The following is a 17,263-nucleotide window of genomic DNA, read 5'->3' as shown; positions in this document are numbered from 1 at the left end:
TTAAAGTGCAGGAGCTCTTCATGAGAATCCATATCACAAAAAGTCAAATGAACCCATTACCTTTTTTATGTTACTTGGCAACCATTTATTTCATATTATGTGGCATGAGGACCATATAAAACAGTTGCCCAGAAACATGGCAATATGGAGAGATTTATTAGACTAAAATGTTGGTCAATTTTCTCCTAGGTCTACTTTCTGTTTGGCTGCTCTTTGCGGAGAAACATTTGTTAGCTGCTTTCGTTGCTCGTATTTTATTGTAAAGTTTTGAAAATGCACTAGAAAATATTTTGAAAAACAAAGAGTCAAAATGATGAGGGTAGCTTTGTTGATCGATTTGCTCATACACCCTTGCCCACTAAAAAGCAGCAATACAGAACATGATACCCAATTTATTAGGAGCAGCTTAAAGTTGTAGAATAGTGAGCTGCCAAAGGGTGGTATAATGAGCAACATGTTGGAATTTGGCTGGCTGGATCTAAGTTACATCCCTGATGTGGCATTATTGTAATCCTATGCATAGTTCCATGTGGGTAAACACCATGAAACCCAGTGGTGCTTACTTCTGAATGCATAGGTTGAACTTGTTGAACTTTAACAACAGAGCTGAAATGCAACATTTAACTTTTCATTAGATGTACAAAAAGTTTTGCAAATGCTCACTTTTATACTTTGTGTAATTAAATAACTCAAGATGGATGTGGTTATGATCTCAGATGCTTCCAACTGTGCAAAATGCTTTACTATTAACTGCAGCAAATTGGGTGATAAGGGAGCACTTTTCATTTTATGTTGATAAAGGGAAAACAGCCAGTCACCATCTGTTATTGTTTTTAAAACAAATCTGAGTTAGAGATAAGTTATTGGTGTATATTTTAGGCCAAGTAAACCAGAACAAAACTTTGTTATATACATACTATGAATTGCAAAAGTGTATATTTCTATTACAATGTAACATAAGAATAAACCAGTCTCAAAGAACACTTGACAAGAAATATAAAGAGATTTATCTTGTTAACAATTCAAAGTTTCTGGTGTTACTTATCTTCCAACTTAAATGGTTTCTTACTTTGTTGCACAAACCATGCTGCTCATTATTTCTCTCATGGTCTTTATCTCTTAAAGAGAGGCAAACCCAGTTCTACTAGTTAAAACTTTGATACTGCCTCTGCTGAAATATAAACTTTAAATCTTTAAACAATAAACTTTAAGACCATAAAAACTATAAAAAGGAATGTTTGAGATAAAATAAAACAAAGGGGGGCTGGAAGAGAGACACGTGCTGTCTTTTAACATGGTTCCATTTAGACCACACACCCTTTTATACCAACCACTATGCACATATGGAAAAGTAGGCTAAACACCCACCACCTTTCACTTCACCATTTGCATTCTCTTTTAACCACCATGCATTTAAGAGATACAATAAATAATATCTGATAGAAGAAAGTTATTTTTTGTTTTATAAATGTAGTCAGGATGGTCACCATATTTTCAAGTAACTTACAACTAAATGAAAATGCATTGTAAGCGGCACAGGCCACGTGAAGCAGTATATATATATATAGTTTGACATGTCTATTTCTCCTTTTTATCATATAGGGTCTCTGAACAGGTCTAGATTCAATAATGGATTGGATCAGAGTGAAGGAACTTAAACTCAATCTAGAGTTAATGATCGTAGAGGACTCAGAGTGGTAGGCTGGGGAAATGCTCATTCTAGATGAAATTGCTTTTTAAAAAGAGTTGTCTGTTAGATACTTCTTAGCTGCTTTTCAAAATAAAATATATTCCCAAAGCACCATAAAATGTAACAAAACCTTTTTTTAAAGTTCACAATTTAGATAGGAAAACAGAAAGAGCACTAGAACCATCTGATCTCAAGCTGGCACACTCTGGCTCACAGCCAACAGAAACACATAGTAAAAGAACAATTCTAATTAAAACCAGATTGGAATTGAATCATATTCAGAAGCCTATTAAAAAAAAACAACAGAAGGGAGCCAATTGTACCACTTGTGGGAGATGCAATGCTGGAACTAAAAAAGCAGCTGTAGCGTTATTTTAGCTTAAGCTGCCTTGCCACTACATCTGCTACTGGAGCATAGCCTGGCCGCTGCAATGCTTACCTTTTTGACTTTCTAACTAAGACAGTTGTAATGTGCCTTAAAGACTGCCTGGAAGCCTACTTCAAAATGCTACTGCTTAATTCATTTAAGCTGCTGTCCATTTTTGATCAGTGAGAACATACTACACTTCAGCAGCTACTGGTGTGTTCACAACCAATTCAAGCAGCTGCTTTTGACCTATAAATCCCTATAGCGTGATGGGGAACCTGTGGCACTCCACATATTGTTAGACTACAACTCACATTACCTCCGGCCAATGGAAGTTGGCATCTAGCAATATCATACCCTCCAACAATTTTGTACCAAAATTGGGACGTCAAGAGGGGCACACCTTCTGGTCCAGCGCTCTTTTAGTCTGATGCTCACGCCAGAGTGCCGGACCAAAAAACAGGACACTCCAGGATCCAAACAGAAGCTAGGATTGGCTTCTGTGATCTGGGATGTCCCATTTAAAGCAGGACACTTGGGAGGTATGCAATATCTGGAGGGCCACAGCCTGGCTCTCCAACCTTCCTGTAAATGGTTTGGGGTATTTAAAGGAACATCTCCCATTTTAAGATCTAACAATGAGATCCTGCTAAGCAGGTCCATGTAGGGTGGAGGGTAGCTGGGTACACTTGACCCAGGCCTTGGAGCGCCTGCTGGCCTGTTAGGGACTGGCTGTTTTTTGAGTTTATAACTGAATTCCAACAAGGCTTCCACCCCAGGCCTCAGACAAGCTCTGCAGGGCCTTGCTGCTAAGTGTACTACCTTTTGTGGATGTCTGTTTAGCACTCACTAGCAGTGTGCCTTCAGTAGTTGCCCCAGGAAACTCATTCCATCCCATTTCTTTCAGAAAACAGATATATTCTTATTCAATTTTTTTTTTATATATATATATAAATTTTTATTGCGTTTCTTTCCATAGGTTCACAGGTTCAATTACAAAACAAGAAACAAGAAACAAATTTTAAGAATAAACAAGAATAAAGAAAAAGAAAAAGTTGAATATGTTTCGAATCATCTTTCTATAAGTTACTTTCCAATGGACCTCCTCACATCCTCCCAACATTGCGTTCATTAAACTAACAATATCAGCAATTTATTACCTTATTTCAATTTTTTTTTTTAAAAAGAGAATCATACCCAGAAAACTGAGGTGGGAGTTTAGACGTTGAGCTATTTAGGCCTCCTGTTTCTTCAGTGGTTATGTTGAACAGTTTTATGGGCTTTGGTTTCACTGGATTTTTGCTACTGTTAAATTATTCATATATGGTTTCAAGTTACAAACTGCTTTATAAACAGATTGAAAATCAGTATATATATTATGTAAACAATGAAAGTAAGAATCCACAGGTAACCTGTGTGACGTGTGAAAAACTTTATTTGCTGCACATCTGAGAGCTAACTATGCATTAAGCTTAGTGGGTAGTGGGCATCTACTTTGCCCTTTTAACTTTTATTAATTATGAGTGCAGTGTGTGCAATTCTTACTGGAAATGCAATGCTCAGGGAGAGGAGACTTGTTAATTTCCTCCTTGGTGCAATCAGAACTAAAACCACCTCCTCACATGATTAAAAAGCTTGTTCTAAGTGTTCTAACTGTACGGGAAGGTATTTTAGCGGCTGGGAGTGGAAGGAAAGAGGAAATGATATCTTGCCATGTACCACATTCCTGGTAAAGATCCCACCTAACCGTAATTCATAAAATAAAAAGGAGAGGTAGCTGCATATTACACATTAAACATAATGTGTCATTTGGTCCTAACCCAGATACAAAAAAGATGAATTCAAAAGTCAGACATTGCATGGATTTATCAGAAACCCCACTTGTGCCCTGAGGAACAGGTCAGGTTGTGCCAATGATTAAAGTTGGGCAAATGATAAAGCTGAGAGACAAAGTGTATCAATGAAAAGGATACTGTATAGAACAACTTAATAAGAAAAAAGAATGCAGAAAGCTAAAGTAGTTCATTTAAGGGCAGATCTAAAGTTGGAATTTCTCTGTCACATAGAGGTGAACTGTACCTGAAATACTTTTCAGAGAGCCACATTGAAGTCCATCACAGGCGAAAAGCAGTTAATTGTTATCTTCTGTATCTTGTCAATTCAGTTGTCTACATAGACAGAATGAGATATGTTCCAGGTCTGAAAGGCTGTTTTTAAGTGCTGTGTGTGATTAGATATGCTATTGTGGCAATATAATCTTTGTTTGCTTTTCTTGTTTTAGTGCATTTTAGTGTTTAAACCATCTACCCAAGTTGTGTAATCAAATATTGCTAAAATGCAAGAAAACCAAACAAAGACCATATAGGCATTCAAAATAATGTAACTAATCACATACAATATCCAGAGAATGTTATGGATAACAATAAATAAATAAATACTTTGTTCATAGATGACAGCAAACACTTTCAGAATTTCTTATGAAAATGAACAAACAAATCTTTAAAGGAGGCAGGCTAAAAGACAGATGGTTTGCTTATGTTGCCACACCATCAAGCCAGCCAAGGGCTAGCATATCTAGATACTTAGTCTAGTATTCTTCTTTCTGCTTCTACTTAAAGCATTTTATAAATGAGTAGAAAGCATTTTGCCCTTTCTTTGTAAAGTATCACTGACGAGGTTCTCAGGCCAGTTACACCTCTAAGCTGCTGGTGAAGCCAATGGGAATAAAACAAATCCCACACCCTTCTATAGTTACAGCTTTTTCTTAATTTGTAAGCATGCACAAGTCCCACAGAGCTAAAAGAAGCTTATGGCCAAAAAACTGTGCAAGATTTCAACTTTAGTACACACTATGGATTTATACATTAGTGAACATAAATGAGCTCTTCAAAATAAGAGCAAAACCAAAGGTGTATTCACTAACGTATCTAGCAAACTGCTGATCTACAACTCTCCCATCCGCCAAACACTACTGCATACTAAGAGGAAGTCAGCAGGTGGCACTATTATACACATATTCTGCATATTTTTCTTTATCAAACTCATTCTTTTTTCAGTATAGTTTTTATGCATATTTCTGATACTAAAAATCATTGTGCATCTACCATATGTTGTACACTTACATTCCTTCCCAGTTCGTAAGGTAAGAAATAAAGCATTCCTATACTGAGTGTGTTTGAACTTGGGTCTCAGCAACTGATGAAACAGTTTGAACTGGGAAATCTGCATAGCTCATAGTAAAAATATAATCCAAACCTATGCATGTTTAGTCCAATGCAATTCCTATTTTTTACAGTGGTGCCTACTCCTAGATGAGCAAGTTTGGGCTGTACATTTATCTATCAGGAAGAATAATTTAATTCAGTGGTGCTTAATTTCAAATCAACATACTGTTTATAGAAACAAAGGAAGCTGCCTTATATCAAGTCAGAGCATTGATCGATTTAGCTTAATATTGCGATTTGTGGACACTGATTGTCAGCAGTTTTTCAGACAGGATTCTTTCCCAGGCGTATCTGACCATAACTTAATGTAACCCTTCACATACCAAATATGCATTCCGATACCGAGCTTCGGTCAGTCACCACAGGTAATGAACAATTATTCTTTTTATTTTATTTCCCCCATCCATTCCCTCATTGAGGTATAGAAAAACAGTTCTTCTCCTGGTTGTATCATTGCAACCACCTCATTAATTGCGGAGTAGGCTGAGTGAGAAATCCACCTGCATGCGTGGGGTTGGGATCCAGCAGTTCTTCTGCTGAGCCAAGAGGTTCTCAGCATAGCGAGGCTACGCCAGCTTAACACCCCTAACCTTGGCTTCAGCCAGGATCCCGCCACCAGTGGTGAGCCCAGTGATGATTGCAGCCTGGGTCTCCCTGCCTCAACATTTTTCTCACCGAACAGTGGCTACAAATCAGACTGCTTTCCCTTGCTTGCTGTTACAAGACCCAGCAATGCCCATTTTTTTGGCCCTTGGACTATCATATCAATTGCTAGGAAGTGGGGAAAACAACAGGATTTCAATAGAAGAAGAACTGTGCCTGGAGGAAGAACTGAGGGGAGAGACTCCATCAGGCAAGGCCTCCTTCCACCTGTCTTGCCCCACTCTCTGCTTCTCAATGTGTATTGTATTGTTTTATGTACTGTGGCTTGCCATTGTTTTATTGATTATAGTTTAGATATTATTGTAACTGTTGAGTGGATTTCTGTTTAACTTTTATATGTTGATATTATTAATTTACACTATTTTAATGATTGTTGAATGTTACTTTTTTGATGGAGGTTGCCTATTTGAAAGTTATGTTTTATTATCACATTTTTGTATTGCATTAGATTGTTATAACGTACATTTTTTGTTTCTTCAGCTTGCAAACCGCTTTGAGTATTGTAAGATAGAAAGGCGGTATACAAATAAAAAATCATGATGATGATGATGAAGAAGAATAACAACAACAACAACGCAGCAAAGCCTTTTTGTTACTCATTCAGCCGCAGTGGCCACTGCCCTAATAAAGTCATTTTTGCATTTCTGACAATCCTTTGCTGGGTAAACCTCAGCACAACACTCTATACCTCCGTCTCTCTATGGTAAGCCAGGAAACTTCCGCCACAGGCTTCGGAACGTTCGCTCGAAGCCTCGCCTCCAATCAACAGCGCCAGTCCCGTTGCTAGGTGACCGTTGCCAAGCTGCGGCGTGCGGAAGGAAGCTCGAGTCGCCTTGGAGACAGGGACGCTCCAGGCTGGGCGCTGGTTTGGCCAGAAGGCTGCCATGAGTTCCCGGGGCAGCGAGCAGGAGGGCGGCTGCGGCTGCGGCGGCGGCTGCGGAAGGATCATGGAAGCCCCCGCAGCCTCGTGGCACGTAGCCGGGGTGCGCATTACGCCCTCCGAGGTGCGCTTCGTGGACGCGGTGCCCGGAGGGCGCTACCGGGCGCTGCTGAGCATCCAGAACCTGCAGTCTCACAGCTGCCTTCTTCGCTTAATGCCTCCGGAACAACCTCAGGTGGGGAGGCAGGAATCACTGGGAGCGGGGGCAAGCTGAGAACTGGCCTTTCCCTTTAAAAAGGCTCCTTTGCACCCTTCGCAACGCTCCTCCTCCTTCTGAGACTACTGTTAGTAGTGCCCACGTCCCCAGCCTGCACCTTCTCCTTCCTCCATTCCCCTTAGCTGCTGCACTTGTTGCCAAAAAAAATGCAAAACACCCCTCCCCAAGTTCGTAACAATGTAAATCTTGGCAGATCAAATAGGCATTAAATAAAACCAAACAAACCCAGAGGCAGAGCGTTTGCCACTGGAGAGTTACTGAATAGTGTTTTGAATCAAAGCCCATCACTTGTCAATCATAATAACCATAATTTTATTATTTATATGCCCCGCCCCAATCTGACTGGGTTGCTCCAGCCTCTCTGGCGGCTTCCAGCAAAATATATTTCATGGATGTGCAATGAATATACTGTATGATCCTGCTGAAATCTAATGACAGTTGAATTGGAAATCAAATGGTTTATTTCTTCTTCTTTTGCAGTTCAAACTAATTGTGGAAAATCAAAAGAACTCTGTTGCTTCTGGGCTTCACATAACAGCCATTGTGGAATATCATCCTGATAAAGAGATAGACCTTCAGGACAGGCTACTCCTTCACGTAGGAAAAAAGATAGTTGAGATTCCTCTAATAGGGTATGCCATTTCAATGTATTGCTCCACTAGTTAACTTTTGTTAAAACAAGGTGAAATTTCCTCCATATGATTATTGTGACTTAAAATTGTTATGTGTGAAGTGGCCTTAAGGGCCGATCTACATGCTAATTGCTTGTAATCAATTAATGTCCATAGGTTGAAAACAACAACAACAAATAGCTGTAGGTGTGGGTGTGTAAACAGGATGAAGATCATGATTCTGACAAAAAATCCAACACTGCCCCCTGTGCTCTGAGAGGAAAACTTAAACTGATGCCAATAGACATTTCTCTCTTAGCCCTAATAACAGCTTGCATGGGCTATTAATTTTATTAAAATGATAATGCTCCAATTTTACTCTTTGTGGCATAGGGTTGCCACTTGACTGATGTTTATTACTAGATTAGTGCTTTTTAACTTTTTAAATGATGTTACAGATGTCAAAGAGAACAACAACTACCAAACTTTTAGAAGACATCTGAAGGCAGCCCTGTTTAGGGACGCTTTTAATGTTTGATGTATTACTGTATTTTAATATTTGGTTGGAAGCTGCCCAGAGTGGCTGGGGAAGCCCAGCCAGATGGGCCGGGTATAAATAATAAATTATTATTATTAAATGCATTAATTAATAGCACAATCCAAACCAGTGTCCACCAACACAGGTTTGCATTGTAAGAGCCACCAACACATTTGCATTGCTCACTTGGTTAGAACCAGAAAGTGGGAGGGGGCAAGCAAAATTATGCTCTATGCCACCTTGGAGCTGACTTAGTGATTGGGTCTGCTGTTGTCAAGGGGTGTTAGTGGAGCTGTCTTAGGATCCAGTAGGCCCTGTTTTGCCTCAGCCCCTCCCTGCCCCATAGTACTATATTTTGGGGCTACAATTCACGTGCCCTCTCAGTGGAACAAGGAGCTCTGCACTGGTGGAGTGATGCTAGTATCACTCTATGAGCAGAAGCTAGTGATGTTGTTCTGGTCTGGGTGCAGGGAGTCTATCAGGTATGATACTGACATCCTTAGGAATTATGCTACTGTTGCGGGAGCGGCCCTACCAGTTCAGTGATGAGTTTTGACCTAGGCTGCAGTACTGTCAACCCTTTACTGTGCTGCTTTTTTATTTATATCTGTATAATTTTTTGTATTTTGTATTTGTACTATTTCATTTGTGTCCTGCTTTTCTTCCATGCTGGATCTACCAAGCTGTGAAGATCTACCAAGCTCTAAAGGTCAAAGCTAGCATTTTAAATTGGGCCTAGAAATGAAGTAGGGAACCAGTGCTGTTAGCAAAGCACCACCATAATATGTTCCTAATTTTCAGTTCTAATTATCAGACTAGCAGCTATATTCTGAACTAACTGCAGTTTTGAACTGTCTGAAGACAGCTTCATGTATAATGCATCACAGCAGTGTAAATGAAGTCACTAAAGTTGACCAGGTAGTTAAACCATCCTATAGTATAAAGTGCTTTGGGCTATAAAGGAAACCTTCACCTCCAGAAGAAATGGTTCATGCAGTACCCTCAAGGTTTAACTCTGGCCAGTTTGCTATCCTTATTCGTAGCTGCCGCTAGATTTTTAATCTTTCCATTTTGTTTTGTTAGCTCTTTACCAAAATGTATTAAAACAGTGAGATTTAGGACTCAGTGATGTTTTGCTGCTAGGTTATATAATGGGCACATTCTATGCAAAATGGGATTTTCAGCCCAAATTATATTGTTCTTACTGTGATTTTATCTTTTTCTATAACTTTCTTGTACTGAATGTCTGTTACAGCAGTCATCATGAGCTCATACAATATTGAAACTTATAATGTTATAAAATTGTTGGGGTATTCCAGTGTACTCATTGTATATTAAATTGTGATCAGTGTTTTTTTTCTTAAGTGTAAGTAGACCAGATCCATTTTAAGAATTTATAATTTGATGAAACAAAGATGTTCAAGCTAATTAAAAATATAGTTGCAACTCAATGTGATTAAATTGTCCTTAAGTTCCAATAATTAAGAAAGCAAAATGACATTTTAATAAACCTCTTATGTTTGCTGATGTTGCTGCTAAATTAGATTACATAATTAAATTCTCTGTGTGTTGAAAATGGGAGGAAAGCTTTCTTTCCTAAAGCATCTTTAAAAAATGCAGCCAACAAAGTAATGTCAGAAAGCCAATTAAAAGTGCAATTGTTTTCCAGATTAATCCCATGCTGCTGCCTAGAAATTGAACCTGAGATAGATTTTGGTACAGCGATTGCAAACAGTAACGTAATTAATAAAAATCTAAAAATTACTAACTATGGATCATCTCCAGGTAAATATTTTCTGTGTAGCAAATTATACCAGATTCCTTTTCTGTTAACATGGTATATTGATGGGTTTCCTAACTACAGTATACAGTGGTAGCTCGGGTTACATACGCTTCAGGTTACAGACTCCACTAACCCAGAAATAGTACCTCGGGATAAGAACTTTGCTTCAGGATGAGAACAGAAATTGCGCGGCCGTGGTGCGGCAGCAGCGGGAGGCCCCATTAGCTAAAGTGGTGCTTCAGGTTAAGAACAGTTTCAGGCTAAGAACGGACCTCCGGAACGAATTAAGGACGTAACCGGAGGTACCACTGTATAATGAAATATTCATTTTTGTCTCACAGTTCTTAGACACGTCAAACTAGGGTTATCAACTTCTGGGAAAGCTACTGCCCTAGATGGTGTCACATTTTGGTAGACAAAGGTAGCAAAACGGTTTTTCTCTCCTTCCTCATTTTCCATTAATTTTTAAAATTTTGGAAGCATGTCATTGTATTTTGGGATAGCGAAGATAGAGAAATAGGTATGTGTGCATACATCACTGGGCAGAATTCAAGTTGCTGCTTCCACATGCCATGCTTGTGATTTGACTTGCAGTTCTGTGGCTAAGGGTGCAATCCAAACCTACTGTGGTGGTTCTGTGGAGCTCTTGCCACCTTCACAGCCCTGCTATTCACAGTGCAGAAAGTGAAGGGCAATATGACTGGGCCTGATCTTTGCACCAGCTCTCGGCAAGCACAGTGATCAGGTCTGGTTTGAAATCTATGTCTTCTGGCAACAGCTGTAAAACTGACTTAGGATTCTCTGAATTCCCTGTTTTGGGGTTTCTGCTGGGGTCAGCTGGTGGGGATCCCACCAATGGACTTACTTTCACCATGTTAGGCAGGTGGAATGTAAATGCTGTTGCTGATGGAGTTATGCTGGAGGGTTGGGATTGCTCTGGAGTTTTCTGCTTTCTAAGGGTTCTTAATTATGTGAAGTATTTGTGATTTGAAGTGTTTAAAGCTGTGCTCACTTGAGTTATGTGTTTTTAGTTCTTATGACATAGGTTTGTCACACTTTTGTGATATTGGGTGACATCCAATATCATTGCACAATGAGAATTCTAGTATCTCTTCTCTTCCAGCCTGTTGAATGACTGTAAGACTTTCTCCTGAGGTTTTTACAACTTGGAAGAGAAGAGAGCAGATTTTGGGAGTGTGGACAGGCAGTGTGGAAAGAGAAGCCCTGTTGCACAAATGGACATCTGCTTGCAATACATTGGATGTCATCCACAGTGTGTGGCACAGTTAGAGTTTGGATTGTGTTAGGTTTGTTTGTGTTGCCCGGAAGTCATGTACCTGAGGACATGCTTGGGACCAGAAGTTTTGTTAGCCTATGCTGTAGCTGCATAACTTAGACCAGCATTTCTCAACATTGGGTCCCCAGATGTTGTTGGACTACGACTCCCATCATCCTTCATCACTAGTCCTGCTAGCTAGGACTAGTTATAGCCCAATAACATCTGGAAAGGAAACAACATTGAGAAAGGCTGGCTAAGACAGAGTATTTTCTGTGGGCCTTGGCTCAGCATCAGGATTTTATCTTTCAAGGGCTGGCACTACTACTTTTTTTTTAAAAAAAATGTGCGACAGAAAAAAAGATCTGCTAAAATAATGAGATAAAATCCTGATGCTGAGTTAGTAGGTTCAATGGTAATCAAGTTCTGTATGAGCTTAGGTTTAGAATGCTATCTCCTCTGGCAAGAATTCTTTCTCTTCTGTCATTGTTTACACAAGTAGAAGGATAATGCCCACTGCTATGTGAAGATAGGTGTGGAAGTAAAGTGCATCTCCACCCACATTTTGTGCTACCATGTATCAGAGTGAAAATAGTTCATTTTACATGCAATGCACAATATGCTTATGTATTTTGTAGGTACGTTTGCTATAAAATACAAAGGAAATGTCTCCATTTTGATAGCACCAACCAGTGGAGTGGTGGAACCCCGATCAGAACAGTTGATTAATATGGAGATTTGTACAGATGTACCCAGAACAATTAATGAGACAGCCATGTAAGTTGCAGTCTTCCTTCTGCTCAGAATGTTGTGTGACACTGATACCACTGTCTACTCTGACAGGAAGCACTGAAGCTGTAAATATGTTTAATATATTAGTGACATAGGCAGGTTCCACCATTAGTCTCCCAGTAAAATAATCTGTCTTTCAACCCAGCTTGGAATGGTAGAAATAGGCAGCTTCTATAAGTTTCAGCTGTAAATATGTGTGTTGTACAAATGCTCTAGTAAAATACTGAGTCCATAAGATTAATGCACTATTGTAACACAGTTCTTATCTGTTCATATTTCCCCCTTTTGTTCCTTCTTACCTGTTGTTTACTCAAAAGTGTGAAATTGCAGGGACGGCCCAAAGCTCAGATAATCATCAAAGCCAATATAGTGGAGCAAGTTCTTGAGCTTTTGGGTATGCCTCCATCAAACAAAATAAAATGTGTCAATTTTGGATGTGTCTATTTTGGAACAACCAAGACTGAAGAAGTTCTTCTTCATAATAAAAGCCCAGAGCCCATGGATTGGGTGGCAATCCTGCAAGATAATGCTGTTGGTGGAGAGATGGTAAGGAAACCTTTTTTGAATTATTTTTAAAAATCTTTTCAAATGTAAGGAAACCTGATGAATTTACTCCTGCTTTTCTGTCTGTTTTTCAGCAGGGATTCCCTTCCATAGTTGTAGTCTTGTAGAAGAGAGTTTTTCTTCTGGTCAATGTTGTGTGTTTTTCTTATCTATATGTATCTCTTCCAACTGTGCGGGTGGAAGGATACAAAGAGCATTGAGGTCAGCATGTGGGAGTGTTTGAGCCAGGTCTCACAGGGAAGAAGATGGAAGGGGATGGAAGTGACAGAGGAGAAACATAGAAGCAGAGAAACCAGGGCGCTCTGGAGGACAAGGAGAAATTTGTGAGGGAACAAGAAGAATTAGCTAGAGGGAAAAGATGTGGCTCAGTTTCTCACAAGAAGGAGAAAGAGGAATAGGACAGAAGGGTCTGGGGCTGCCATCCCTAGTGGCTTGCCAGAAAGAGAAGGGTGAAAAAGCTAGCAGGAAAGGAAACTGTACAAGGGGCATCAACAGAAGAACAGTATAAGGAAAGATGGGGTCAGGTGGAATATACAATATAAGAGACTGACGAAGAAGAGAGAAAAGGCAGATATAGTATACTGTATAGCAAAAAGAGAGTGGAGTTCTGGGATGCAAGATGTCAATGGAATTATTTGAGTAACTTGCCCACTAGGGACAAGAGACCACCTGGGGTTCTGCAGACACCTAATACCAAGGGCAGGGATAGAACTGACACCAGCTCTCACAGCATTGTGTCACACTGTAGTATGAACAACAAGAAGAATGTGCACTGCAAATGTGTGCCATCTCTGAAAGGTGGGTAAATAGTAGTAGTAGTAGTAGTATACCATCTCACCCTTATGTGCCCAACTGATGACTGTGCTGTGCAGGAGAGGGCCTCTTGAAGATAAAATCTCATCAGAAGGCTTATTCTATACAATGTTGGTATTGGGTGTGGTGGCTCCTACCAGTTACTATTTCTGTTATCTTTTTGGTGTCTCTTGAAGACCTACTTTCCTTCTAAAGCCTTTTAAGTGGACATTTTTATTATCTGTATTAGACTTGACATGGTTTCTAATATATGTGTTTATTGTTAAATAGCTTCAGGGTGTTTTATGGGAAGTGGTCATTAAGCTGAAAGGAAGAAAGAAAAATAAAACACTTGTCTGTGGAAAAAACAGTGCTGTATTTGGGCCTAATGTTGTGATAGAACCAAACCCTTTCCATTACTGTTACGCTGTGTGGCTTGGCCTCTGTCAACAAGGCCTGTGTTCACACTCCTGTATACTGTGTGCTTACTGCCTTTCCTGTGTTGGACTTTTCATTGATGTTCACGTGATGTCATCTAAAATGGACATATATTCTGTACTTTGTTATTACTATTTGATGTGTTGTTTCTCAACAAGTGTGTAGGAGAACCAGTGTGGTGTAGTGGTTAGTGTTGGACTAGAACCTGGGAGATCAAAGTTTTCTGGGGATTAAATGAGGACAGGGAGAACCTTGTATGCCACCTTGAGCTCTCTGGAGAAAAAGGTGGGATAGAAATGCAACAAATAAGTAATAAATAAATAAACCAGCTTCACACCAATTGAGGTCCTTATGTCACTCCTAATTTATCTCCAACCAAAGTGTGAACACCTTTGCATAGGATAAAGGCATCCCTGCCTGTCAACACCCCCTGGTGAAATAAAATGAAGTCTGCTGTTGTGAACAGCTAAGGGGGAAAGAGCTATGAAAGGTACCAGAGAAAAAACAATTTTACTGCACTCTAAGGAAATCAGCCCTGAGTGCTCACTGGAAGGACAGATCCTGAAGCTGAGGCTCCAATACTTTGGCCACCTCATGAGAAGAGAAGACTCCCTAGAAAAGACCCTGATGTTGGGAAAGATGGAGGGCACAAGGAGAAGGGGACGACAGAGGACGAGATGGTTGGACAGTGTTGTCAAAGCTACCAGCATGAGTTTGACCAAACTGCGGGAGGCAGTGGAAGACAGGAGTGCCTGGCGTGCTCTGGTGCATGGGGTCACGAAGAGTCGGACATGACTAAACGACAACAACAAGGCAGCATTGTGAATACACCAAAGGACTCCATGGGGAAATTCTAATGCATCTTTTTCTGTAAGCACAAACTGTATCCTCTCAGGGTTCTTGCAGTGTAAGGGCCTTCCAACCCCACATACTCCACCTGTCCGAAAGATGCATATTTGCTAGGGCATAATAATTCTGTAGAAAGTTCTTACTTTTTTTTAAATAAAAGCTATATTATACCAGTTATGTCTAATAAATACAAACTAGGAGGCATCTAGTGCTAGGGACAAGTTTCTTTCAAATAATGGCAGTTTTTCCTTGCTACTCTTTCAGTATTAGACTGTGATAGTTTATTTTTAATGCTTTTCCATATAATACAATCTAGGCTTATTCAAGATGCATAATGTTCTTCTGCTTTTTTTTTTTTTTTGTCTGAAAAGACCAGCATTAACAACTGAGAAAACTGAGTGGCTTTTAATATATTTTATACCTCACTTTGTCTTACAGGGCACAGATATTCAGAAGAGTACCAATGCTGTTTTAAGAGATTTACATTACACTGATGGAAAAGCAGAACAAGATGTTTCCGCTCTGATTGCCTGCATTCCCAATGAAGGAACACTACAGCCTGATCAGAAAATGATGATCTCTATTTGTTTTAGCCCAAAGTAAGCATGGAATGTGAACTTAATGATATTATTTATTAAATTTGTATACCACCCCATACCTTTAGATCTTAGGGCAGTACACAACAATATATAAAAATATATATGATACATATGTATGTATATATGATTAAAATTACTAGAAATTGACCCCAAATATGATACACTCCCCTCTTTTTGATATAGGATTCATTCATAGCTGAAAAAGCACTCCTCTAACTTTTGTAATTAACTTATTTTGACTAGCTGCTCTCCTAGTTATGGGAAAGGTTTCTGTTTTCAAAGAAAATATGGGGTATGAATGCCCTCTTTTAGCTGCAGTGGGTGACAGGAAAGGGTATACCCTGTCTGGAGACCAATCACTTCTTGTCTCAGTTGCCTAGCTGAGGCCAGAGGAAAAATTGGCGAAAAAAGTGTAGGAAAAATTGGGGGGGGGGAGTGTAATACAAGAGGTGCAGTTGGAATTATTGGAAGCTATGCAGGCTCAAGGGTTGTGACAGCAGCAACTAGGCTGAATGGGCAGGGGGGGGTGGTATCAATTCACATGGAGCATTATGAAAAGAGTTGTATATTTAGATGATTTGGAAGTTGGTACATAGGGAACATTCTTAGCATAGTGACAAGTGAGAAGTCAAGAGCCAAGTATTTATTATCCTGCACAGTGAGTGAGGTAATGACCCTGCAGAAACACCCCGTTAATTAGTGTTGCTATATTGATGTTGCATAAGAAACCTTAATTGCTCTAATTTTTCTGTTTAAACTTGTTAAGACATTAACAGCATATATTCTCCCTCCCCGCTTAGAAACATAAATGTAATTGTGAATTTTTCAGAATGGTGAAAAGAGACAGGGGGGACCTTGGCAAAACTCCACCAAGGCAAGATTATGCTCTCTTTCTGAAATTTGAAGCTATAGGAAGCAAAAACGACTTCTTGGAAGCAGTGGCTGGTGGTGACAGACCTACAGATGGTATGGCATTTATAAATATTGAATAAATGGAATGGGATTAGAACTGTACTTTTCTCTCTGTAAATTTCCAAGAAGAGTAATGGGCTTTGCATAAAATAATCTATAATCTGAATACCTAAATTAATTGGAAAACTCCCACCTCTGCATGTAACAAGAAGGTGTGAATTACATACCTTGAGGCTTGTTTTAGGTGGCAAGAGTGAGGCAACAGCAAATTAGTGCCCTGGTGCCCCACTCACTCCATTCTTGGGCTGGCTGGCTCCCTGAAGAGGCAAGGCTTTCCACCTCTACCTCTTCCCTGCCTGAGCCTCACTCAGAGAAAGGGCCAAGGACTTCCTTCTTCAGAGCAAGACATTTTGGGCAAAATGGCCAAAAGAGTGTGCCTCTGTCTTCCATGTTTTGCTGTGATGAAGGCCAGCTCACCAAAAATGTTTCACTCCGAGAAAGGATCCCCTTGGCATTTTCTGAGAGTAAGGCTTGGGTAGGGGTGAGGCGGAATCTCTGTGCACAGGTTGAATCATTCAGGATCTCGGCACCTTCTGTGACCTGCATGTCAGGGATCAGGCATTCCTTGCTATCTCTCCTCCTTTGATGACTTCTTAGGGATGACTGAGAGATCCCAATTAATTCTGTGCTGGCTGCAGAAGGTGTAGTGGCTGCTAAGTACCAGCATGCAGTAATGACACCATACATTATTCTTACCATGTAAGGATTTCTGGTTAGGTTTAGCATGACAAGGCAGACCTCCAGAACCTGATAGGTTTTCCACTTCCTTACTTCAGTGCCACTGATTTCTGGCTGAAAGGCTGGTTATCCTGCAGGAATCTGACTCATATGTTTGGGGTCTGTAATAGTATGTGGAATTTCCCCAGGTGTTTTCACCAATTTCTCATGCTTGGTGGCTGCCCACAACAAATACACTTTTCTATCCTGGATACTAGTCAAATTTTGAGC

The 17,263-nt window shown here is 39.9% G+C and overlaps 1 protein-coding gene across 2 annotated transcripts in view; it reads left to right on the top strand.

Moving 5' to 3' along the window:
- The first annotated feature begins 6,753 nt into the window (after positions 1–6,753).
- CFAP47 (cilia and flagella associated protein 47) overlaps positions 6,754–17,263 on the top strand; it is a 178,705-nt gene continuing 168,195 nt past the window's right edge. The window contains exons 1-7 of one of the 2 annotated variants that reach the window (XM_083498341.1): positions 6,754–7,059; positions 7,582–7,733; positions 9,920–10,035; positions 11,948–12,086; positions 12,419–12,647; positions 15,183–15,343; positions 16,173–16,309. In XM_083498341.1, the coding sequence (XP_083354467.1) occupies positions 6,829–7,059; positions 7,582–7,733; positions 9,920–10,035; positions 11,948–12,086; positions 12,419–12,647; positions 15,183–15,343; positions 16,173–16,309 (1,165 nt within the window). In that variant the 5' untranslated portion in view covers positions 6,754–6,828. Of the gene's footprint in view, positions 7,060–7,581; positions 7,734–9,919; positions 10,036–10,413; positions 10,455–11,947; positions 12,087–12,418; positions 12,648–15,182; positions 15,344–16,172; positions 16,310–17,263 lie in introns of those variants that run through there. The other variant, XM_083498342.1, reaches the window with a different exon arrangement.

This window comes from Podarcis liolepis (assembly GCF_965112155.1).
Source record: "Podarcis liolepis genome assembly, chromosome: 4".
Lineage (NCBI taxonomy): Eukaryota > Metazoa > Chordata > Lepidosauria > Squamata > Lacertidae > Podarcis > Podarcis liolepis.
Note: the sequence above shows the minus strand (reverse complement) of the source record. Positions and strands in the feature narration are given on the sequence as shown.